Source organism: Salvelinus alpinus, chromosome 33 (assembly GCF_045679555.1).
Source record: "Salvelinus alpinus chromosome 33, SLU_Salpinus.1, whole genome shotgun sequence".
In the NCBI taxonomy this organism is placed as follows: domain Eukaryota; kingdom Metazoa; phylum Chordata; class Actinopteri; order Salmoniformes; family Salmonidae; genus Salvelinus; species Salvelinus alpinus.
In genome coordinates, this window is record NC_092118.1 from 27,366,650 (window position 1) to 27,390,764 (window position 24,115).

At 46.3% G+C, this 24,115-nt stretch overlaps 1 protein-coding gene across 4 annotated transcripts in view; it reads left to right on the forward strand.

Annotated features, from left to right (window-relative positions):
• Positions 1–24,115, forward strand: part of LOC139562771 (alpha-ketoglutarate-dependent dioxygenase FTO-like) — a 173,808-nt gene that overhangs the window by 34,954 nt on the left and 114,739 nt on the right. For 3 of the 4 annotated variants that reach the window (XM_071380784.1, XM_071380785.1, XM_071380786.1), the window contains exons 5-7: positions 1,371–1,450; positions 1,652–1,795; positions 7,478–7,597. In XM_071380784.1, the coding sequence (XP_071236885.1) occupies positions 1,371–1,450; positions 1,652–1,795; positions 7,478–7,597 (344 nt within the window). Of the gene's footprint in view, positions 1–1,370; positions 1,451–1,651; positions 1,796–7,477; positions 7,598–8,465; positions 9,478–24,115 lie in introns of those variants that run through there. The other variant, XM_071380787.1, reaches the window with a different exon arrangement.

The window sequence follows — 24,115 nt, forward strand, 5'->3', positions numbered from 1 at the left end:
ATGAGATCTGATAGTGTTTGTTATATGAGACCTCCATCATGAGGGAATGAGATCTGACAGTGTTTGTTATATGAGACCTCCATCAGGAGGGAATGAATGAGATTTGACAGTGTTTGTTATATGAGACCTCCATCATGAGGGATTGAATGAGATCTGACAGTGTTTGTTATATGAGACCTCCATCAGGAGGGAAGGAAAAAGATCTGACAGTGTTTGTTCAATGAAGTAGATGCTCACATTTCACTGATCCTGCTGCTGGACAGAGATTGGTAGATAGAGGACCTGGCAGTCTGTTTAGTTGGTGTGGAGCAGCAAATGTTGTTTTATGGTGCATCAATAAATTAATGCTAGAACATTGGTCGCCAGGATTAGCTATTTGTATCTAGCCTAATAACTGCATAACGCTGCAAGATAGACACATGTTCATTATAGTCATACTGAGTTGGTGATGCAATTGTTCACCATTTTGCTAGATCCTCCAGAGACGAACAGGGTCTGTTGCATTTATTCACATAATAATGGAGTCAGATTGATAAATGTAGTTCATTATTATTCAACATAGTTTCCACCTACATAATGGTGTGCCCTAATGAATACACCCATGCCCTAACCTGTCCTGAACCACTGACACCTTGAAACAGGTCACTTTTCAGTGAACAGTGGTACACTTGAGAGGCTGTACTATTGCACTGTTAACAATCTAATGGCCAACATTTAACATGTTTGTGAAAATAAGTAGATCATTAGCAGAAATATTAGCATTTCTGGAAAAAAATGAAAACACCTCCGAAACGGGATAAACCAGTTAATGAGAGGTGTTGCAACTTGTGGCTAAAGCTGGAACTAGGCCATCACACACTTACCTAAGAAGCCAGTGTAACAACAGTGGTGGTGAGCGACTTACAGGAGCAATTAGGGTTATGTGCCTTGCTCAAAGGCACATCGACAGATTTTTCACGTAGACTCTGGTGATAAGCAGACTCTGGCATCTGTGCCCTTATATAATAGAAGGCGTTCACGTTTGATAGGATTAGCGATTGCATTGTTAGGTTAGCAAGAAATGTTTGAAACTATCCATCTGTTTGAGTGGGGAGAAATGGTCCGACAAGGTGATAACTCAGGCACATCATAACAAAGAGGCAAAAGTTATTAAACAGACATTTCAATTATATTTTCGATCTTCATTCCACTAGTGGACAAGTGTGGTGTCTCGTGTCCTAACAAAGGTTAAAACAGAATGAAAACATTTGGCATTTGTGTAGGCCTATATTCATAGTAAATTGTTGTGAACATCATTGCCTCTTAATATTTGGGATAGTTGACTGGTGTTGGTTGTGTGGTGACTGTGGTGTGTCCTCCTCTGTCCCCAGATGATCTGAACAGGACCCATCAGCACTGTGTTCTGGCTGGAGACTCGGCCCGCTTCAGCTCTACACACAGAGTGGCGGAGGTGAGGGGGGTCTGGGGTACACTGGGGGCTTGGAGACCCTGGCCTGATTCTAATAATGATTGATTTATTTTATAGGATACCGTATATGCCATTACCTTTCTTTAACAGATTCTACCTTCTATTCTAGAATTCCAAGAGGCCCTTATGCTCCCAGAATACATGCATTATCTCCCAACCTTTTTTGACTGTCTGTCCTCACAGTGTTCCACCGGGACCCTGGACTACATCCAGTCTCGCTGCCGGGAGGCCCTGTCTAACCTGAGCACAGACCCAGAAACAGGGACCCACAGCCTTCTCTCCCTGCTGCCAGCTACCCTGCAAGGCTACGAGGAGATACACAACGAGGTGGGTGTGTGTGACTGTGTGTGACTAACTTTTGGGGTTCTACGATAGGCCTAACTTTGTGTCCTACCTACACTCTTAGAAAAAAAGGTGCTATCTAGAACCTAAAAGGGTTTTTCGGCTGTCCCCATAGGAGAACCCTTTTTAGTTCCAGGTAGAACTTTTTTGGTTCCAGGTAGAACCCTTTTGAGTTCTGTTTACACAGAGGGTTCTACATGGAACCCAAAAGAGTTCTACCTGGAACCAAAAGGGTTATCCTATGGAGCCAAAGAACCCTTTTGGAACCCTCATTCAAGGAAAGGGTAGTTGTGTATAATCTATTCCTTTCTACTTTCGGTCACATAACCAGGGTTAAGGCCCTTCCATAGGAAAATAAAGAGGTTGTCAACGTTTAAGTTGACATCATTCATAGCTACCGTGGGTATTTATGTTATGGGAGAAATATTTCATAAGTCCAGGTTGCTCTTGTTTGTCTAAGGATCGAGATCATGGCCTCTTTCACACAGAACAATCAGTGAATCTGGCTCCGGGGCCCTGAGACCCTATGGGGGCCGTTCACGCTTTACAGTGGCAGCTTGCTCAATACAGCGTTCTGCAGCCCAGCCTGCCCCTGACTGCCAGGGGCTAATGGTTAAAATAGCACTTCACCTCTCCCCCTCCGCATGTGTTATCCTCACTACTCCCAGGTAACCACAGCAGCGGGCCGAGTCAGGAACCACACGGGACGCCATGACAGATGAGCTTGGCGTGAGGTTGTTTAAAGGTTGTAGCCAGTATTAATTATTCAGACAATATGAGAGCGCGAGAGAGAGAGAGAGGTATAGAGAGGGGTATAGAAAGAGATAGAGGGAGAGGCCTAGCCAACACCTGGTCTCCATCGCAGAGAGAGAACACCTGCTCACAGCGCAGCACCACAGGATTACCCAGTGTAGGCCTCGCTGGGGGGCGCACGCCGTTTATTTAGGAAAACAGGAGGCTATTTATAAAAGGCTGGGAGAGGAGGGGATGGAGCTCTCTCTCGGGGGCCTGGCCCCGCTCTACTCTACCTGGCGTCCCCAGGACCACGATGATGGATTGGGCCATTTGTTCTGAGTTGCCCATGAGGGCAGAACATCCACTTAAATGATGTGTTGTTGGCAGAGTTATTTATTATGACGGCTAGTTTTGGCGGTTAGCGGGCGCATATTGCATGGGTCGTGTTTGACATGGACGACCGTAGAGCGAACAAGCAGAGGCTCGTCAGACAGGCTGACCTGACCAACACCTTATGGGCATTTCCTTAAAAAGTGATAAACAGGAGATCGACCGGCCGGCCGGCTGCCTGGCTGATGCTGATGTACTGTGTGATGTGTATGCTTAGAGGGGGTTTGACAGTCGTTTGGGTAGGGATAGAGGGGGGAAGGGGGGTGTTTAGGGCTGTGGTGGGGATGAAGCTGAACGTCAGCCATCTGAGGAACGTGTGTTCAGGGAGAGGGGGAGAATGTTAATAGCCAGAGGAGGGAGTTGAAGCAGGGGTTGATGGGTAGAGGACAGGAGAACAGCACCTGGCATAGCAGAGAGAGAGAGAGACCGTTTTCTAGCTGATTCTAGGCCCTCCTGGCCTCTCTACTCTAATCTTCCTGTCTGTGTGTTGGAACGGTGGAACGAACATGGGGATAGCATCGCATCACAGCCCATCGCCACACGGCCCTGTCTGTGTGTGTGTGTTTGGCTTTGAAATGCTAATCCCAGACACGTCTTGTCTCATTTAAAGCCATCGTGTCACTTCCCAGGTGGGTGTGTGACAGTGTGCCCTCTGGGACCCCCCTAATGAAGCCTGTCCCTGCTCAGTAAATATTGGAGGGAGGGACACACTAAGTAAGTCCCACATGTCTGGTTCTGCTAGAGATGGGGGAAGGTAAAGTACAAGTGTAATCAGCCAGGTAGTTCCTCTGACCTTCCTCTGTCCTGTACAGTATGTTTTCCAGGCCAGGCCTCTCTCTCCCTAGTGAGTAACAGTGTTTGTCAAGTAGCTAAAAGCCCACACCACTCTTCCTTGTGGAGTCAGAGAGTTTGTGACTTACCTGTAGGGAACAGTTTTTTCTTATCCTATTTTCAGTTGAGAAAGAATGTAATTGAAATGTGTAATTTGGAGCATATTATTGTCTATAGGCCTATAGGTGAGCAAGGACAGGTTGTGTGAGTGAGTCTGTGAGTACAGTTTGTATCTCCTCAAGGTATGTGTGAGTGTGTCCTTGTCTGTAAGTGTGTCCACGGTAGCCAAGGTGTGATGAGTGTGAAGTGTGTCCTTGTCTGTAAGTGTGTCCATGGTAGCCAGGTGTGATGAGTGTGAAGTGTGTCCTGTACCTCTGGAGACAGGGAACAGGGAACAGTCCTCAGTGCTCCTGGTTGATGTGATGTGGGAGCAGGTCCAGGAAAGTAAACAGAAAGAGGCAGGTTGATATCGATCCGTCTCTCATCAGCTCCTACCTCGAGGGCCGCACGGCATGGAACAGCCGGAAATTGATTGGTCAAGTCCGCTGGGGGACCACCGAGAGGTGTGGAAAAACCCTGCTTCATTAAATACTGAAAGGGACTACTTGGCTTTGACTCCTGGGTCGCCATGGTGAGTGGGAGGCTGAGCGGAGTGCTAATGTGCAGTTAGCACGTCCGTCACCTGGAGAGATGACAGGAGACACCACAGGGGAGGGACCCCTCAGTCTCCCTGCTCCCAGAACTCAGAGCGGGCTAGGCAGAGGAGAAAATCTAGCCTAACGATGGCGATGACTCTCTCCATCTCTCTCTCCCGCTCTCTCTTTCGATCTCTCTACCTGGGCAGGTGGCATTTAGTCAGTGTTCCCCTCTCAGTAACTCACAGCCGGGCGGCTCAGGCTCCAAATGCCAGGCATCCCACAGATGCCGCAGTCGCCTGGCTTTGAGGCTGCCATCGCCATGCTCCGCGGGGGCTAGGAGTCCATGTCGGCTCAAAGCAGAGCCACAGGCTGTGTTCCCTCAGTAAAGGACAGACGGACAATCAGAGAGAGAGTGGGAGCGGAGGGTGGAGGTAGAGAAAGGACAGTCTATGTTTGTCCTCTCTCTCTTGCTTTGTTGAGTGTGTGAGCAGTACTGTTCAAGGGGGGGAGTGAAGTAGTGGAGGGTTGAAGAGCCATAAAGCCTGACATTTGTTTGAAGGGTCTGTTGTATGGAGTGGTTGTGAAGGTGCTGAACCGTGCTATGGCCCATGTACCCCCCCGTACGTGACCCAGCCCCTGCATGTAAAACCACTGTGATCAGCCCCCTTTGGATCCAAAATGGCGGTCAGTTTCTCGGTATTCTGTGTCACTGCATAGCCTAGAAGGCCAGCCACTGAACAAAGGGTGAAGTGGAAATGGCTTTGTATTCTTGTCATCTTCTTCCTCTGTATTGTGCTTATGTGTTATAGAGCTAATATAACACTGTACCATACATACTAATGCCCCCTACAAGAACAATACACAGACTAGTAGTTGGAGATGAACAGTAGGTCTTGTAGTCACTTTCACATTTGATATGCAACTCTTTTGTACTCCTCACCTTGTGTTCTACAGTTGTCTATGTCAAATGAAATGGTGTATGTATTGTTGGGAGGATGATACTGGAACAGTGCTTTGTAGGATGTTTTGGGGAGGGCAACTCAGAGCGCCTTGCATTTGCATCACCGGCATTTGGGGCAATCTCTGACACACACACTTTCTCAGACAAACACACACACACACACACACACACACAAACACACACACACACACACATACACATCCATACACCTGGCTATGTGACGTGTCCTTGTGAGGATTAAATCAGCACTTCAAAAGAGCTGAAAACATAAACACTCCCAGTGGAGGAGAGGTGAGCCGCTCTGCAGAGTAAACTGTCATTCCCCTGCGGAGCGAGGGAGGAGGAGGAGGGGAGGAGGGGAGGAGGAGGAAAGAGGAGTGAGGAGAGGGTGGAGCAATGTGGGGTATAGGCGTCTAGGGTCGGGTTGGTTTGGGAAATGGGGGTCGAGGGGTGTATTGTGAGAGGGGTGTATTGTCTATTCTCATAGGGATGACCATCTGTGTAAACAGACATTCTAGTAAGTCTCTACTCCAGTACACTTCATTCTCTACACATATCTGATTAGGGGAAATCCCCAACAGACAGATTTACACTTGTGTTATCTCCTGTCTCTCACTCGTGCTCTAAAGCGCAGTAGAGGCCTTGGCGTTGATAGACGGATAAACCTCCATGTCTTTGTACCTCCATGTCTTTGTACCTCCATGTCTTTGCACCTCCATGTCTTTGCACCTCCATGTCTTTGTACCTCCATGTCTTTGTACCTCCATGTCTTTGTACCTCCATGTCTTTGTACCTCCATGTCTTTGTACCTCCATGTCTTTGTACCTCCATGTCTTTGTACCTCCATGTCTTTGCACCTCCATGTCTTTGTACCTCCATGTCTTTGTACCTCCATGTCTTTGTACCTCCATGTCTTTGTACCTCCATGTCTTTGTACCTCCATGTCTTTGTACCTCCATGTCTTTGCACCTCCATGTCTTTGTACCTCCATGTCTTTGTACCTCCATGTCTTTGTACCTCCATGTCTTTGTACCTCCATGTCTTTGTACCTCCATGTCTTTGCACCTCCATGTCTTTGTACCTCCATGTCTTTGTACCTCCATGTCTTTATACCTCCATGTCTTTGTACCTCCATGTCTTTGTACCTCCATGTCTTTGTACCTCCATGTCTTTGCACCTCCATGTCTTTGTACCTCCATGTCTTTGTACCTCCATGTCTTTGTACCTCCATGTCTTTGTACCTCCATGTCTTTGTACCTCCATGTCTTTGTACCTCCATGTCTTTGTACCTCCATGTCTTTGTACCTCCATGTCTTTGTACCTCCATGTCTTTGCACCTCCATGTCTTTGTACCTCCATGTCTTTGTACCTCCATGTCTTTGTACCTCCATGTCTTTGTACCTCCATGTCTTTGTACCTCCATGTCTTTGTACCTCCATGTCTTTGCACCTCCATGTCTTTGCACCTCCATGTCTTTGCACCTCCATGTCTTTGTACCTCCATGTCTTTTCACCTCCATGTCTTTGTACCTCCATGTCTTTGCACCTCCATGTCTTTGTACCTCCATGTCTTTGCACCTCCATGTCTTTGCACCTCCATGTCTTTGTACCTCCATGTCTTTGTACCTCCATGTCTTTGTACCTCCATGTCTTTGTACCTCCATGTCTTTGTACCTCCATGTCTTTGTACCTCCATGTCTTTGTACCTCCATGTCTTTGTACCTCCATGTCTTTGCACCTCCATGTCTTTGTACCTCCATGTCTTTGTACCTCCATGTCTTTGTACCTCCATGTCTTTGTACCTCCATGTCTTTGCACCTCCATGTCTTTATACCTCCATGTCTTTGTACCTCCATGTCTTTGTACCTCCATGTCTTTGTACCTCCATGTCTTTGCACCTCCATGTCTTTGCACCTCCATGTCTTTGTACCTCCATGTCTTTGCACCTCCATGTCTTTGCACCTCCATGTCTTTGCAAGTTTGCGCTTTCCAATATTTCCATCTGGACTTCATACGGCTTGACTGATCTACCACTGTCTGTCTAGGATCTGAACTATTCCTATAATCCTATATGGTTCCTCTACCTGACTGTACTGTGTTGTGTGTTGTGCAGGTGGAGTTTGAGTGGCTGAGGCAGTACTGGTTCCAGGGCCAGCGCTACACCCGGTTCTGCAGCTGGTGGGCCAGACCCATGGGTCAGCTGGAGAATGACTGGAGAGAGATGGAGCGCATGGTAAGACTGCACAGAGACCCCCTGGGACCCAGTAATAACACATACTAGTGTGTAGTAGTAAGGTTGACTGTCTACGATTTGCCATTTAAGAGCCATACAAAGTCTAATCACAAAGAACTTCACTGTAACACTTCAGTTCATTCACACACTTCTGCAGTCAGTGATTATTAGTGTACACAGTTTCCTGTTCCAACGTGATCAGCATTCTCACAGTGGACAGCCTCCATCAGGATCTGATGCTGATTGGCTGTATACATCTGTGTAACCTCAAATATGCCTGTGCTTGAGTTCATTGCACAAACTACACCGATAATAATCAGAGAGTGCAGGTGTGATTGTGAAATGTCTTTGTGTCACACCCCGGGTGTGATATTAAGAATGTCTGGTTCAACATGGTCTTACTCAGCTCTTCACCATATCACAAGGGACTAGTAATTGTTCTGACACATCATTTTCTCAGTCATTTCATAAATGAGAGAGGATGGGTTGTTCACATTGAAGTCTACTTAGTCACATCTGTTTACCGTACGTGTGTGACTGCGCGCGCGTGTGTGTGTGTGTGATAGTCCAATCTCAGCTCTGCTGTTGTATCAAAGTGTGTGTTGTAACTCTGCAGAGTGGAGCAGTAGGGGGCACTCTTGTATCACTGAAACAGCCAAGACCAGAGCTGTGCTCCCTCCCTCTCCCTCACTCTCTCTCCTTCCCTCCCTCCATATCTCTCTCTCTCTCTCTCTCTCTCTCTCTCTCTCTCTCTCTCTCTCTCTCTCTCTCTCTCTCTCTCTCTCTCTCTCTCTCTCTCTCTCTCCCCCTCCCTCTCTATGCCTCTCTCTCTCTGCCTCTCTCTCTATGTACTCTCTGTCTTTGTCAGTGTGGAGCGCTGAGCAGTAATCACATCTAATACTCAGGCGGGGATAAAGAGAGAAGCCTGGAGAAGCACGGTGCTGCTCTGCACTGAGACACAGGGAGGCAGTCAGTCAGGCTGGCAGGCAGGCTGGCTGGCTGGCTCACTCGCGTCCACACAGCCAGGAGGAGGGGGAGACGGTTCTAAACTCATCTAGAGCTCAGATGAAGTGTGTGATTTGAACCTGTACTTAGAGAGGAGTAGGAGTGAGATGTGAAGGCTCTCTCTCTCTCTCTCTCTCTCTCTCTCTCTCTCTCTCTCTCTCTCTCTCTCTCTCTCTCTCTCTCTCTCTCTCTCTCTCTCTCTCTCTCTCTCTCACTCTCACTCTCTCACTCTCTCACTCTCTCTCACGGTCAACCAGACCGCACTCATCGTTTAGTTTTCCCTGGCACTGGTCAGACATGCAGACGTGTGTCTGCTACACATTGCCTTGAGTAGTCTACAGAATCTTTTTTTTCCCCAAAAAATTCTCATTCCCTTTAGAGCAATGTTTATTCTCTATTTTGTATTTTATATTAGAGGCATGCTGTTAATTTATACTTTCCCATTTAGCTTCTGTAAACTCTATTTACTCGTTTTCTTCTTTATCATTTTGTATTTTACTGAAGGTGCATTGTGTTGTTTTCTAAATGAAACAACATGAAGTAGTTTATCAGGGAGGTACTTGTCTTTGACCCATTAAGTAAATCAAAGCCATGCTCGTTGTGTTTGTGGAAAATGAACAAATAAAATGGGCCACTATTGTTGAGGAAGGCTCTTTGTGCTTTCATAAGCAATATTGTACCACATACTGATTAAATAGGCCTTTCTCAGTATTATAGAAATCAGTTATATATGCATTTTTATTTTCCTTTTTTCGATCGCTTATGTTTGTATATTACACTTCTACTTGAATTGTCAAATGATTTTATAACTTACTTACATTGTTTATATTTTCATATACTTATACATAAACTATTTTTACACATAAAAAAAGGAAAAACACAGTAGTGTGTGCTGTTTTTAATTGACAACAAAGACCGTATATTATTGAAATGGATTTGCGTGTGTGTGTGTGTGTGTGTGCGTGTGTGCGGGTGTATGCCTGCGACATACATAGCCTTGCATTGTGTTCAGTATATTTCAGAAGCTGCTGTCTGTTTATAGATGCTAGTTTCCTCCCTAGGGCTCAGTCCCTGTTCTCCATCCTGTTGTCATGCAAATACTCACCCTGCCATCTGAATGACATTCTGATAAAACACATCCACAGCTTTTCTCTCTCTTCCTTTTATCTCCAAACTGTTACCTCATGAATTGAAGTCGCTTCCTAATAGAAACAACAAGAGGTAGATGGAAGTCAGTGGTAGAGAGAGGCTAAATAAAGACTATTCAGATCAGCTGTGGGTGGGTGGGGGTGGGTGGGTGGGTGGGTGGGTGGTTGTGGGTGGGTGGGTGGGTGGGTGCACGAGTGCTCCATGCATAGATAAAGGAATTGAAGTGCTTATCAGATATGAGAATAGGTACCTGTATGAAGAAGGTCCAGTGTTCCACCTCTCTTAGAAGACGAGGGGTACAGGCTGCGCCCCGTGGTTAAAGGACAGGGGTGTAAAGGCTCTGTTCCCCTGTGATCCAGACTAGGAATGGAGCGAGGGGCGGTGGAACCCTGTTATGGTTTGGATGGGCCCGGTCCGCAGCCCAGCCCCCCTAGGACCTACTATCATGGATCTCATACAATCCTGACATTTACTTAAACCAGCAACAATGAATAGCTTCCACCTGGCTGACAAAAGGAGAGAGACAGTCTGGCTTTATGCAAAATATTTTAAATACTGGTATGGCATTTATTATCTTTCATTTTTTTTATATCCTTTTTTTTGCTGTGCGGGAGAAGCAACAAAAAATTGCATATTTCCTTTTTTCTTGTGTGTGTGTGTGTGTGTGTTTGTGTGTGTGATGATGCTAATGTATGCACTCTGTTTGACTTTAATTGATTTACCAGCTCTGCCTGCACTCTACAGCTTCTCCCCTAATTTGTCACTTTCCCTGACTTCTGTGGCTGCTCATATCATAACTTAAAAAGCTGCTGGCATGCAAAGAGATTTCAGACAGTATTTTCTCCCTCTCTCTCTCTGTTCTTCTCCCTCTCTCCCTCCCCCTCTCCCTCTCCTTCTCTCTATTCCTCATTTGACAGTTGAACGAGCCTTGTAGATTAAAATCTCTCAGCGTGTATCAAGAAAATGTATCCACTTTCACAATAAATATAATCCACACACTTGAATATATTTGTATACTTCAAGATCTACAAAACAGGAAGGGGTACCCGGGCCATGTCTTCTAGTGTCTCCCTGTAACCATTTTGTCAGTCTCTCTCTCTTCCTCTGGGTTTGGTCACACTCCCGTCATGTAGTCGTGGAGGAACATGATGTGTAGGGACGCGGCCTGTGACCATTTCATCATTTCTCTTCTCCTTTCCCTCGCTCCCTGTCTTTAATGTTGGTCCTCAGTAACAATCTGGGGCGGGCTGCTGAGGGGGAGCGACTCAGGGGGAGCACAGAGCAATCACTCGCAGGCTGGCCAGGTCGCCATCGATAGCTGATTAGGTTATTGACCTAGCAAGGGGGAGGAGGGGATGGAGCTTCAGGGAGAGAACGAGAGAGAAAGAAAGAGAGAGGGGGGTCAATGTAAATGTTATTGCAGTGTGAGCTCATTTGATCAAAGCTCTGCCATACAAAACCAGATTGGATTCGCTTAACCTTTCCAGAGTGCAGACAGACACCGTCGGGAGAGGAGAAACCTCCGGACGGAGAATGGATTATCGTATTGGTGCTGGGCTGAACTAGTGCAGGAGGCCCTCCCTCCCTCCTATAGACAGACAGTTTACTCTGCCTCTAATGCGTTTAGACAGCAATTGGCCTTAATAACCTTTATTGACTTCAGCGGGTCAGAGCCAAGAATCTAATTATCAAAGTGTATCAATTTCATTGGGAGTTTAGAGTTGCACTGTTCATATAATTATTTTAAGGTCGTCAGGGCCAATTAATCCCTATCCACTTATTTGATGGATTTGTAAAACATTATAGATGTTATGGTTCTGTAGTGTGCAGTTTCAGCGTTAATAATCTTGGGGGAATGTTTTTTTTGGGGTTGTGCTAGTTGTTGTTTTTCTGTGCCCCAGTAGGTAAGAAAGAGCAGGACATTTAGAGGCTTGAGGCTTAGCTACAGTAGAATCACACTACACTGTTTCACTCTCTAGTTTATTGAGCCTTAGCTACAGTAGAATTACACTACTCTGTTTCACTCTCTAGTTTATTGAGGTTTAGCTACAGTAGAATCACACTACTCTGTTTCACTCTCTAGTTTATTTAGGTTTAGCTACAGTAGAATCACACTACTCTGTTTCACTCTCTAGTTTATTGAGGCTTAGCTACAGTAGAATCACACTACTCTGTTTCACTCTCTAGTTTATTGAGGCTTAGCTACAGTAGAATCACACTACTCTGTTTCACTCTCTAGTTTATTTAGGTTTAGCTACAGTAGAATCACACTACTCTGTTTCACTCTCTAGTTTATTGAGGCTTAGCTACAGTAGAATTACACTACTCTGTTTCACTCTCTAGTTTATTGAGCCTTAGCTACAGTAGAATCACACTACTCTGTTTCACTCTCTAGTTTATTGAGGCCAAGCTAGAGTAGAATCATACTACTCTGTTTCACTCTCTAGTTTATTGAGCCTTAGCTACAGTAGAATCACACTACTCTGTTTCACTCTCTAGTTTATTGAGCCTTAGCTACAGTAGAATCACACCACTCTGTTTCACTCTCTAGTTTATTGAGCCTTAGCTACAGTAGAATCACACTACTCTGTTTCACTCTCTAGTTTATTGAGGTTTAGCTACAGTAGAATCACACTACTCTGTTTCACTCTCTAGTTTATTGAGCCTTAGCTACAGTAGAATCACACTACTCTGTTTCACTCTCTAGTTTATTGAGGCTTAGCTACAGTAGAATCACACTACTCTGTTTCACTCTCTAGTTTATTGAGGTTTAGCTACAGTAGAATCACACTACACTGTTTCACTCTCTAGTTTATTTAGGTTTAGCTACAGTAGAATCACACTACTATGTTTCACTCTCTAGTTTATTGAGCCTTAGCTACAGTAGAATCACACTACTCTGTTTCACTCTCTAGTTTATTGAGGCCAAGCTACAGTAGAATCATACTACTCTGTTTCACTCTCTAGTTTATTGAGCCTTAGCTACAGTAGAATCACACTACTCTGTTTCACTCTCTAGTTTATTGAGGCTTAGCTACAGTAGAATCACACTACTCTGTTTCACTCTCTAGTTTATTTAGGTTTAGCTACAGTAGAATCACACTACTCTGTTTCACTCTCTAGTTTATTGAGGCTTAGCTACAGTAGAATCACACTACTCTGTTTCACTCTCTAGTTTATTGAGGTTTAGCTACAGTAGAATCATACTACTCTGTTTCACTCTCTAGTTTATTGAGCCTTAGCTACAGTAGAATCACACTACTCTGTTTCACTCTCTAGCTTGACATTCTAGGGCAACATTTTCTAACAGTTTTGTATACAGGCCACACACATGCAAGCCAGATTAATGGTAAGTGTGAACTAAACAGTAAATTGTTTAATGAGCATTTTTATTACTTTTATATATTTGTATTATAAAACCATTCATTATCTTCTGGTAAATCTCAGCAGTTTTTTAGTTGAGCATTTTAGAAGAATGCACTGTAGCTGTCTGTTATCGATATTGAGTAATTTTAAGAGTGTCTGTGATTATTTGTACGTGTTTGTGATTTTGTGTATGTAATAGTATATGAAATGTGGAGTAGTTTATGCTTCCTTCCGTGTGTGTGTGTGTGTGTGTGTGTGTGTGTGTGTGTGTGTGTGTGTGTGTGTGTGTGTGTGTGTGTGTGTGTGTGTGTGTGTGTGTGTGTGTGTGTGTGTGTGTGTGTGTGTGTGTGTGTGTGTGTGTGTGTGTGCACCAGGCTACCTGGATAGTAGTGTGTGTTGTCCTTATCACAGAATAGTGTATAATCCTGGTGTTCATTCTAGCTCGGCCTTGTTTACCTCCAGCTCTATATTAACACACCTGCTGCAACCTATTTACAACCCTCCACACTGAAAAGAAATTACTCCAAGATTATTGTTATTATTCATTTAAAAAGGAGATATATGGCTGATAAGACATTTTACATTACGGAGCCGGCTTGTGTTGAGGGGAAATATAAAATGAGAAGGAAAGTAAGAGAGCGAGGGGTAGAAAATGGAGCATAAATCGCAGGCAAAAGGTATTTGCGATTCTCTTTGAAGTACTTATTCAACAGGGTAAGCTGCATTTTCGTCAGAGCCTGATAGTGTTCTGGGTAAATACTTAAACCCCTTTAGAGAATTTCATGCAGCACAGATACGGTGCGCTGCGGAGTGGGGCTGCGGAGGCAGCAGTGCTTATGTTACCTGCAGCCACTGCAGCCCGCAGGCTTTGTACCTGAAGACATAGGTACTGACTGGAATCTCACTAGGGGATTGGCTGTGTGACAGAATCTACAGTAAAACCACTGTGTGTGTGAGTGTGTGAGAGAGTGAACAGAAAGTTTTTTTTCAACGCTTTCACTGCACAGAAGGCCTCCGTCACAGGCCACCCAACCTTGTGTGCACACACACACTACACACACACTACACACAGCCTCCCAAGGTCTAAATCCAATTCAGCTGTTGACGTGACGTTGAAGGCACTCTCCTAGGCTCTCGGGATTTCCTCTTTATCATTTTTAAACAATACCTAACATTGATTGACCACATCCTGTTATTTCTGTTTAATCTGCTGTCATTATTAGTCATAGATGTAGTAGTGTATGTGATTTTTCTCTCTGATAATGTAACAGTAAACTTAATACAAGTCATTGTCTTCTGGAGAAAGGTGTGGTGATTTGGGGTGTTTTGGTTCACACAAAAACACCGGCCTTTACTGTATATGGAATATATGGGGCAGTCTGAGACATCATTACCCTACTTTTCATCTTAAATGAACTCCTAATATGGACACATCAAATAAGGAAGTGCTATTGTTTTGCTTCTTATTCCATAATGAAGAAAAAGCTCGGCAAACCCTCAGCTCATTTTCTTGCTTGTTATATTCTCATCCCAAACCATTTATAATTACCTATAGAATATCTCTCTTTCTTTGTGCGTTCATAAAAAAACAAAGATATTTGTTATTGACACCGGTTTGGGTAATTCATTGTGTGTGTCTGGTGGATTGTGATGTTGACAGTGTTTCTACTGTATTGGCAGACTTTGAAGTCACTTGTCTATTTTTCTTAGAAAACAAATGAGCACTTTACAGGGACTGATCTGTCTCCTCCTCTTAGCAGCTCCTCCAATCCCCTTCCTCCGTTATTTATTTATTTAGCAGGTTGTTGTTCCTCCTAGCCGGGCCCTGATCAGCAAGATAAGTCTTCAGAGGGGGGAGATAACATCCATTAAAGTGGTAAAGAGGAATTACAGGGCAGAGCAGATTAATCACTCCTCAGTTTAATCACATTCACTGTGGCTGTGGACGGGCGGGCTAGCTGCAGGGCCTCTCCCTGCCTGCTCATGTCACAGACACCGAGAGGGAGAGAGAGAGAGGGGAAAGGATATATAGAGTGAGAAAGAAAGAGATTGAAGGGAGAGAAAGAAAGAGTGAGAACGAGCAAGAGAGAGAGAGAGAGATAGAGAATGACAGACAGTGAGAGAGTTAAACAGAGATGAAAGAAAGATGTCTCCATACTCCCATACCAAAGCACACCCTCTTTCTGCTGACAATAGACATTAACGTTAACCAACACTTGACATGCAATTATTGCATCACTTTGATCCAGGTGTAATTATTTATTCTCCAACTGATCTGATGCTCGTCTCTATGTGGGATCGAGTCAATTAACACAGACACAGAGGGGCGGTTCTGTTTTTCTTTTGTGGGAATGAAAACCATACTGTTGGAGGAAGTACTGTTTCACTGTAGGCTCTGGCTCTAGACAGTGTAGCAGCAGACAGGAACATTCAGTCCCACCTTTTCCCCCAGACGCAGAAGGGTGGTTGTTTTGTTTTCTGCAAGTAAAAAATGTATTATAAAATGTATTAATATTTTCCTGTAGCAAACGTGTATGTTCATCCCCTGAGATAGATTCCACTCTGATTCTTCTAGGCTCATCCCCTTGATATTTAATTGTATTATCTGTGAATAAACGCCTTATTGTTGGTGGGTACACTCTTTCTGTGTCGCAGGCACAGTAGAGGCAAGACACAGTAGTAGCAGACAGGTAGCAAAGTTCAAAACTGAAGTACCCCACCTACCTATTCCCCCAGTCTCACCCCTCTGCACATGTTGTGCAATTGCCCATTTTAATTCTCCAAAGTCATCAGTGCAGCTATCGTGTTCAGGCTCTTAAGTGCGTTAAGCTGCGTTGAGAACAAAGAGCAGGAGAACGGGGGAATCCTGACGGGAAGAGGAGTGTAAAATTGTCTGATTCGCTTGAAGAATCGCAAAGAAAGAGAGGAATTATGGAGAAGATGCAGCAGATTATTTGGGACGTTTCAGGTGAGGGGGTGGAGGGAGGAGGGAGGAGGGAGGAGACACGTGGGGGAAAGTAGAGGTAGAGATAATGGGAGGATTTAAATGGCAGTCAGACAGAGAGGTAGACAGAGGAGGTAGAGATGATGGATGAATGGATGTGGGGAGAGAGAGGGAGATGGATGATGTGATGCAGGATGGGTGATAGAGGAGGAGAAGTGAGAGGAGTAGAGATGATGGATGAATGGATGTGGGGAGAGAGAGGGAGATGGATGATGTGATGCAGGGTGATAGAGGAGGAGAAGTGAGAGGAGTAGTGGAGCTCAGTAACATGCTGGGAAGTTCCTTATTTTGTTTCTTAGTTTGTTTCTCTTTCAGGAGGTCCTGTATGAGGTGAAGAAGCCAACTGAGATAAAACATCAAGTGTGTTTGTTGGTCAACATATACCTCCACACGTTACTCTCAAGATGATTATTTTGCTATAAAAAAAACACAATGATACAGTACAGTATCCCCCAGAAATGTCTTAAACCAACTCCAACTCCTTTTTTGGGTCATACCATCTCGCTAAAGCTCACAGGGGCAATCAGATCACTGCAGGTAGTGGGGGGGTCTCTCCCCTCCAGATAGCTCACGCTAGTGGGCGGTGTTAAGTGGGTGAGATGTAGGACAGTGTAATTAACGCTAGTCCTTTAGAGGGGCCCGCCTCCCTCCGTGGGGAGCGCCAGATATAGCTCTCATTAATTTCTATTTATGTGTAATGAGAGGGTCATGTACGGTGTAATAAATGTCTGTTTTATTTGGGTAAGAGCTGCCTGGAGGGCTGCATCCTCTCTCTGCTGGCTAACTGCCTTATAAACACTGTTTACCCACTCAGCTCCCATCAGCCTGCCTGGCTCCCTGGGAGGGGAGCAGGAGCACACACAATGAAATGAGCATTGGTGTGTGTGTAGTGCGATTAATTCACAAGTCTAAAAACAGATAGTATCCTTTCCATTTTCTAACTCATATTACTCATGAATGTAAATGGTGGTTGTCTTGTTCTAGACCACCCAGTACAGGAGACGGGGGTTCATACGGGTCAGTTAGCCTCATGTCTGTCAGAGCCTGGGGACCTTATAGAGGAGTTGTCTGTATTAGCCCTGACAGTACTCTACTACAGCCTTTACAATGGGACTGCACCCCTAGGGAACTCATACTAGTCCACTATGTATTCCTCTCTCTCTAACAGACTTAGCAGACCTGCCAGCTTCACTCCCAGGATAAAGACATGAGTGGGATCTGACAGGTCTTTCACACAGTAATGTAGCCCTACCTCAGGCCTTTCTGTTCATACAGTCACATACCTCTCTAGCCAGAGCAGTGATGGACCTCAGGCCTTTCTGTTCATACAGTCACATACCTCTCTAGCCAGAGCAGTGATGGACCTCAGGCCTTTCTGTTCATACAGTCACATACCTCTCTAGCCAGAGCAGTGATGGACCTCAGGCCTTTCTGTTCATACAGTCACATACAGTGGCTTGCGAAAGTATTCACTCCCCTTGGCATTTTTCTTATTTTGTTGCCTTGTATAATTTGATTTACACAACATGCCTACCACTTTGAAGATGCAAAATATTTTTTATTGTGAAACAAACAAGAAACAAGACAAAAAAACAGAAAACTTGAGCGTGCTTAACTATTCACCCCCCCAAAGTCAATACATTGTAGAGCCACCTTTTGCAGCAATTACAGCTGCAAGTCTCATGGGATATGTCTCTATAAGCTTGGCACATCTAGACACTGGGATTTTTCAGGGCAAACTGCTCCAGCTCCTTCAAGTTGGATGGGTTCCGCTGGTGTACAGCAATCTTTAAGTCGTACCACAGATTCTCAATTGGATTGAGGTCTGGGCTTTGACAAGGCCATTCCAAGACATTTAAATGTTTCCCCTTAAACCACTCGAGTGTTGCTTTAGCAGTATGTTTAGGGTCATTGTCCTGCTGGAAGGTGAACCTCCGTCCCAGTCTCAAATCTCTGGAAGACTGAAACAGGTTTCCCTCAAGAATTTCCCTGTATTTAGCGCATCCATCATTCCTTCAATTCTGACCAGTTTCCCAGTCCCTGCCAATGAAAAACATCCCCACAGCATGATGCTGCCACCACCATGCTTCACTGTGGGGATGGGGTTCTTAATGTGATGAGAGGTGTTGGGTTTGCGCCAGAGTGTTTTCCTTGATGGCCAAAAAGCTACATTATAGTCTCATCTGACCAGTGTACCTTCTACCATATGTTTGGGGAGTCTCCCACATGTCTCCCACATGTCAAACGTGTTTGCTTATTTTCTTCTTTAAGCAATGGCTTTTTTATGGCCACTCTTCCGTAAAGCCCAGCTCTGTGGAGTGTACGTCTTGAAGTGGTCCTATGGACATATACTCCAATCTCCACTGTGGAGCTTTGCAGCTCCTTCAGGGTTATCTTTGGTCTCTTTGTTGCCTCTCTGATTATCTTCTTTGGGAAAGGTGGGACACTAGCGCCCCATCTCGACAACATCCGGTGAAATTGCAGAGCGCGAAATTCAAAATACAAACATCGTAATATTAAACATTCATGAAAATACAAGTGTCATACGTCATTTAAAAGCTCTTGTTAATCCAGCCGCTTTTTCAGATTTCAAAAAGGCTTTACGGCGAAAGCATACCATGCGATTATCTGAGGACAGCGCCCAACATACAAAAGCATTAAAAACATTTTCCAAACTAGCGTCACAAAAGCCTGTGGCCTGTGTTCTTTCAATGGAATAGTTAAAGCACGGCATTTTCAGCCCTACTCTAATGTTAACTCTATAAATGGCCCAGTTCTGTCCCTATAGACATGCTAAACCATCTTCTCCTGTGCTAGCAATGCTGCAGGAGATTGATGGAAATCCCCATTATTGGTTTAGCATTTTTTAGGAAATGAGGTGTGGCGCATTTGAGTGTGTCTAACATTGTAACTTTCTGGGAGAGATCCTGGCTTTCCCCCAGTCAGCAAAAAGCTTTTATTGGCAAGAGAGAGGTGCTGATCCGAATCTGCTATCTACAATCTATGATCAACCTTTAGGTGGAGGGAGCAGACTAGTAGCATGCTCATGTGAGCAAGTGCCATGTGTCCTCCATCTCTGTCAAGTTCCATCTTTTCTGTCCTAAATTAGTCCTTATACCCCAGATGCTTTCTTATGGTGGACAGTGATTCATTTTGTCTAGGTCAGGAAGGCTGGGGTAGTAGTCTGTGTAGAATGTGTATGTCCTTACCAGTCCCCCTGATGTGGAGGCAAATCTGTGTGTGTGTGTGTGTGTTTGTGTGTGTGTGTGGAAGCCATCTGCAGAGCTCATTTAGATGGGGTTATGTGGTTTAACCATTACATTCAACTGGATCTGCTCTCATGCTGACCTGTGCGACGGTTAGAGCCGTGCGAGTAGGGTTTTTGTGAGATGTTTGTGGGGCTGAATTGGACTGTTGGATTGCGACCCTAAAACAGATTTGCTTTTTCTTTGCCAACAAAAGAGACGACCACAAAAGCCAATCGGGTTCTGCCTCATTTGGCCCTGTGCAAAGCATATGTCCGTCCATCCTCCCTGCATTCTGCCCTTAAAGATGGACTGTAGCTCTGCCTTACATAGACGCCCTGCCCTTGCTAGTGCATGACAATGCCTTCAAACACACTCACTTGTTGAGGCCTACTCCTTCTATGGTATCTCTTTACAACCCCCCCCTTGTCTGAGCAAATGTGCTTCTCTGACGTTTCAGACACATTTTTCTAATGTTTTACACTTCATATAATCCGGTGTGTATAGGGAAGCCCAGTTTGGGGGTGACATAATTGATGGCACCCATGCCCCTTAGGGGGTCAATCTGGTGGAAAGGGCAACCTTTCAATCACCAAGGAGATCACAAGTACCACGCACACACACACACGCCACACACACACACGCACGCACACACCATACACACGTACACACGCACACACCAACTCATCTCTAGGGGCCTGAATAGACATAAGACCTCCTCCCACCCCTTCTCTGTAAGAGGCCTAGTGTTTCCCAGCCCCCCACCCCTCAGCCTGTTCACTCCAATGCCTGCTCAGCTTTAGTGATGTCAACAGTCAGGGGCCTTCAAAGTGGAAAGGAGCCTGCACAGTGATGAGACCAAGTCAACACAGCTATCTTCCCACCAGTCCTCGTGGACATTTGGCAAATCAACTGTCAGCCAGGTGTCTATAGGGTGCGTCTCTGATAGGCAGGAGTAGGTAAGAGCACCACTTTTATTACTGGACGCTGTGTGATGTCACAGGAAAGTGAAAGTGGCTCGGGCTTATTTCCTGGGCTAATATAATGTTTCCAGCCGTGTGACTGTTACCCCCAGAGCAACGTAACCTGGGAAGCCACACACACACACACACACACACACACACACACACACTCAGCATGATCACAGTTCCTCCATATTACCCAGCAGAAGCTATCAATTACCTGAAGCAAGGTGCCTGATGCCTTTTTCCACCGACCAGTTGTGGAAGTCATATTGGTTTCATGTATTAGCAGCTTGCCAAACTCCCACTCCCTGGGCCTATGAATAAGATGTCAGGGCAGGAGCAACTGGAGCAGCCACTAAGTGTCAGAAGATTTGGAGAATAGGCCTGAAATCTACCCTGAGCTAGAGTGATAGCGTCAGACCAAAAAGGGAGATGGAGTGATTGAGAGTAGAGCTGGATGAAGAGAGAGACTGGGAGAGAGAGAGAGTGAGAGACAGAGTGAGAGAGGGCAGGGTTAAGACTCTGGCTGGTTCAGATATCTGTGTGGATGTTTGAGGTTGGCCGTCTTGGTCAGCATGACATGAGCTCCTCCATGTAGCTGGTTGTGTAAGAGAGGCCCCAGCAGTCGTAAACAGAAGGATGGATTACTGGGCCGGGCTAGGCCTCCATTATGGGCAGCTTGTAGTTGGCACAGAGAGTCTGACGAGGAGGCCTGTACATTGCTGGGACTGGTAAATGTGGCTGTGCCAGGGAGTTGGGGGAAAACTGAAAGAGGTAGAGCTGCCATTCAGACAGACAGAGGTGGGCAGAGCAGTAAGCTATATGCTGTCCCTATCTCTAACCACTGATAAAGGGTCAGATATGTCTTTACTCTGCAATGGATAAGGTTAGAATTGAGGGTAGGGTAATCTGATCTTAGATCTGTGGGTAACTTTTAACTACAGTGTGGGGAGAAGAGTGTGTCATAACCTGGTCCAAAAGAGGAAGTAGAGCCAGATATAATCCAACATGCCTGCAACTGCTGATCTGAAATCAGGCAGTAAGACTTTTCATGGGGTGTTAACAATTTGAAAGATACTCTAGGGTCAGTCTGAATGCACTACAGTATTTATGGTATGTGAACCACTCTGGAGCTTATTTTCCTATCACTTCCTACTTCCTCTCCAGTAATATACTTTCTGTAAGTTACACTGTGACCAAACCAGTCACTTTTGGACTGGTAGTGAAGCATAGCACCATAATAACACAGCCCCGTCTACCCTGACTTTTATTTTGTTCCCAGTCGTTCTATATGGAAACACAAATGGTGGTATTTGAGATCAGATTTGAGATAGTTGTTTGTTAGTTGTGCGTGTCACCAGGTGACGTGGAGAGGATCTGTGTCTGCACCACGTACTCTTACTACTGGTGTCCCCCAAGGCTCAGTTCTAGGCCCTCGTCTTTCCATACACCAAGTCACTCGGCTCCGTCATATCCTCACATGGTCTCTCCTATCATTGCTATGCGGATGACACTCAACTACTTTTCACCTTCCCCCTTCTGACACCCAGGTGGCGACACTCATCTCTGCGTGCCTGGCAGATATCTCAACTTGGATGACGGCCCACCACCTCAAGCTCAACCTCGACAAGACTAAGCTGCTCTTCCTCCCGGGGAAGGCCTGTCCGCTCTCCATCACAGTTAACAACTCCACAGTGTCACCCTCCCAGAGTGGAAAGAATCTTGGCGTGACCCTAGACAACACCCTGTCGTTCTCTGCAAACATCAAAGCAGTGACTCGCTCCTGCAGGTTCATGCTCTACAACATCTGTAGAGTACGACCCTACCTCACACAGGTCCTAATCCAGGGTCTTGTCCTGTACCGCCTGGACTACTGCAACTCGCTGTTGGCTGGGCTCCCTGCTTGTACCACCAAACCCTTGCAACTTATCCAGAACGCCTGGTTTTCAACCTTCCCAAGTTCTCTCATGTCACCACGCTCCTTCAGACTCCACTGGCTTCCAGTTGAAGCTCACATCCACTACAAGACCATGGTACTTGCCTACGGAACAGCAAGAGGAACTGCCCATCCCTACCTTCAGGCTATGCTCAAACCCTACACCACCACCTCAGGTCTCTTGGCCCTCCCGCTCAGCCCAGTCCAGTCCAATCTCCTCTGTCCTGGCACCAATGGTGGAAACCCCCCCTCTCTGGATAAGTGTCTGCTAAATTACTAAAATGTAAAATGTGTCAGTGAGAAGCCGCGGGCTGCCCTGGGGTTTGGTCTTTAGAAGTTGTTCTCAGTCTATGTTTGTATTCGTTTACCTAAGCTAGGAAATCTGGAGGCCTTTCTTTAGATTAAATGCACAATGCTGGAGCTGGTGGACAATAGTATAGAGCTGGATCTGGGTGTGGCAGCTATAGGTTCCCCTCTGCCCTTTCTCTCCCCCTTGGTCCCTACCCCGGGTCACGGGGACATCTCTGGTCAGCATCAGGAAGCTGAGGATGGGTGCTGTCATCTGGATGTAAACAGAGGGGGAGGAGGGGGCCACCCGGTGCTAACAGATGAGGCTGAGATGATAAAGGTGTGGGCTGTGGGTGTAGGGTAGGCTGGGCTTTGTAGGTGGGGCTGTGGGTGTAGGGTAGGCTGGGCTTTGTAGGTGGGGCTGTGGGTTTAGGGTAGGCTGGGCTTTGTAGGTGGGGCTGTGGGTTTAGGGTAGGCTGGGCTTTGTAGGTGGGGCTATGGGTTTAGGGTAGGCTAGGCCTTGTAGGTGGGGCTGTGGGTGTAGGGTAGGCTGGGCTTTGTAGGTGGGGCTTTGGGTGTAGGGTAGCCTGGGCTTTGTAGGTGGGGCTTTGGGTGTAGGGTAGGCTGGGCTTTGTAGGTGGGGCTGTGGGTTTAGGGTAGGCTGGGCTTTGTAGGTGGGGCTGTGGGTTTAGGGTAGGCTGGGCTTTGTAGGTGGGGCTGTGGGTTTAGGGTAGGCTGGGCTTTGTAGGTGGGGCTGTGGGTTTAGGGTAGGCTGGGCTTTGTAGGTGGGGCTATGGGTTTAGGGTAGGCTGGGCTTTGAAGGTGGGGCTGTGGGTTTAGGGTAGGCTGGGCTTTGTAGGTGGGGCTGTGGGTTTAGGGTAGGCTGGGCTTTGTAGGTGGGGCTATGGGTGTAGGGTAGGCTGGGCTTTGTAGGTGGGGCTGTGGGTTTAGGGTAGGCTGGGCTTTGTAGGTGGGGCTGTGGGTGTAGGGTAGGCTGGGCTTTGTAGGTGGGGCTGTGGGTTTAGGGTAGGCTGGGCTTTGTAGGTGGGGCTGTGGGTGTAGGGTAGGCTGGGCTTTGTAGGTGGGGCTGTGGGTGTAGGGTAGGCTGGGCTTTGTAGGTGGGGCTGTGGGTTTAGGGTAGGCTGGGCTTTGTAGGTGGGGCTGTGGGTTTAGGGTAGGCTGGGCTTTGTAGGTGGGGCTGTGGGTTTAGGGTAGGCTGGGCTTTTGTAGGTGGGGCTGTGGGTTTAAGGTAGACTGGGCTTTGTAGGTGGGGCTTTGGGTGTAGGGTAGGCTGGGCTTTGTAGGTGGGGCTGTGGGTTTAGGGTAGGCTGGGTTTGGTAGGTGGGGCTGTGGGTGTAGGGCAGGCTGGGTTGGGTAGGTGGGGCTGTGGGTGTAGGGCAGACTGGGCTGGGTAGGTGTGGGTGTAGAGCAGGCTGGGCTGGGTAGGTGGGGCTGTGGGTGTAGGGCAGGCTGGGTTGGGTAGGTGGGGCTGTGGGTGTAGGGCAGACTGGGATGGGTAGGTGGGGCTGTGGGTTTAGGGCAGGCTGGGCTGGGTAGGTG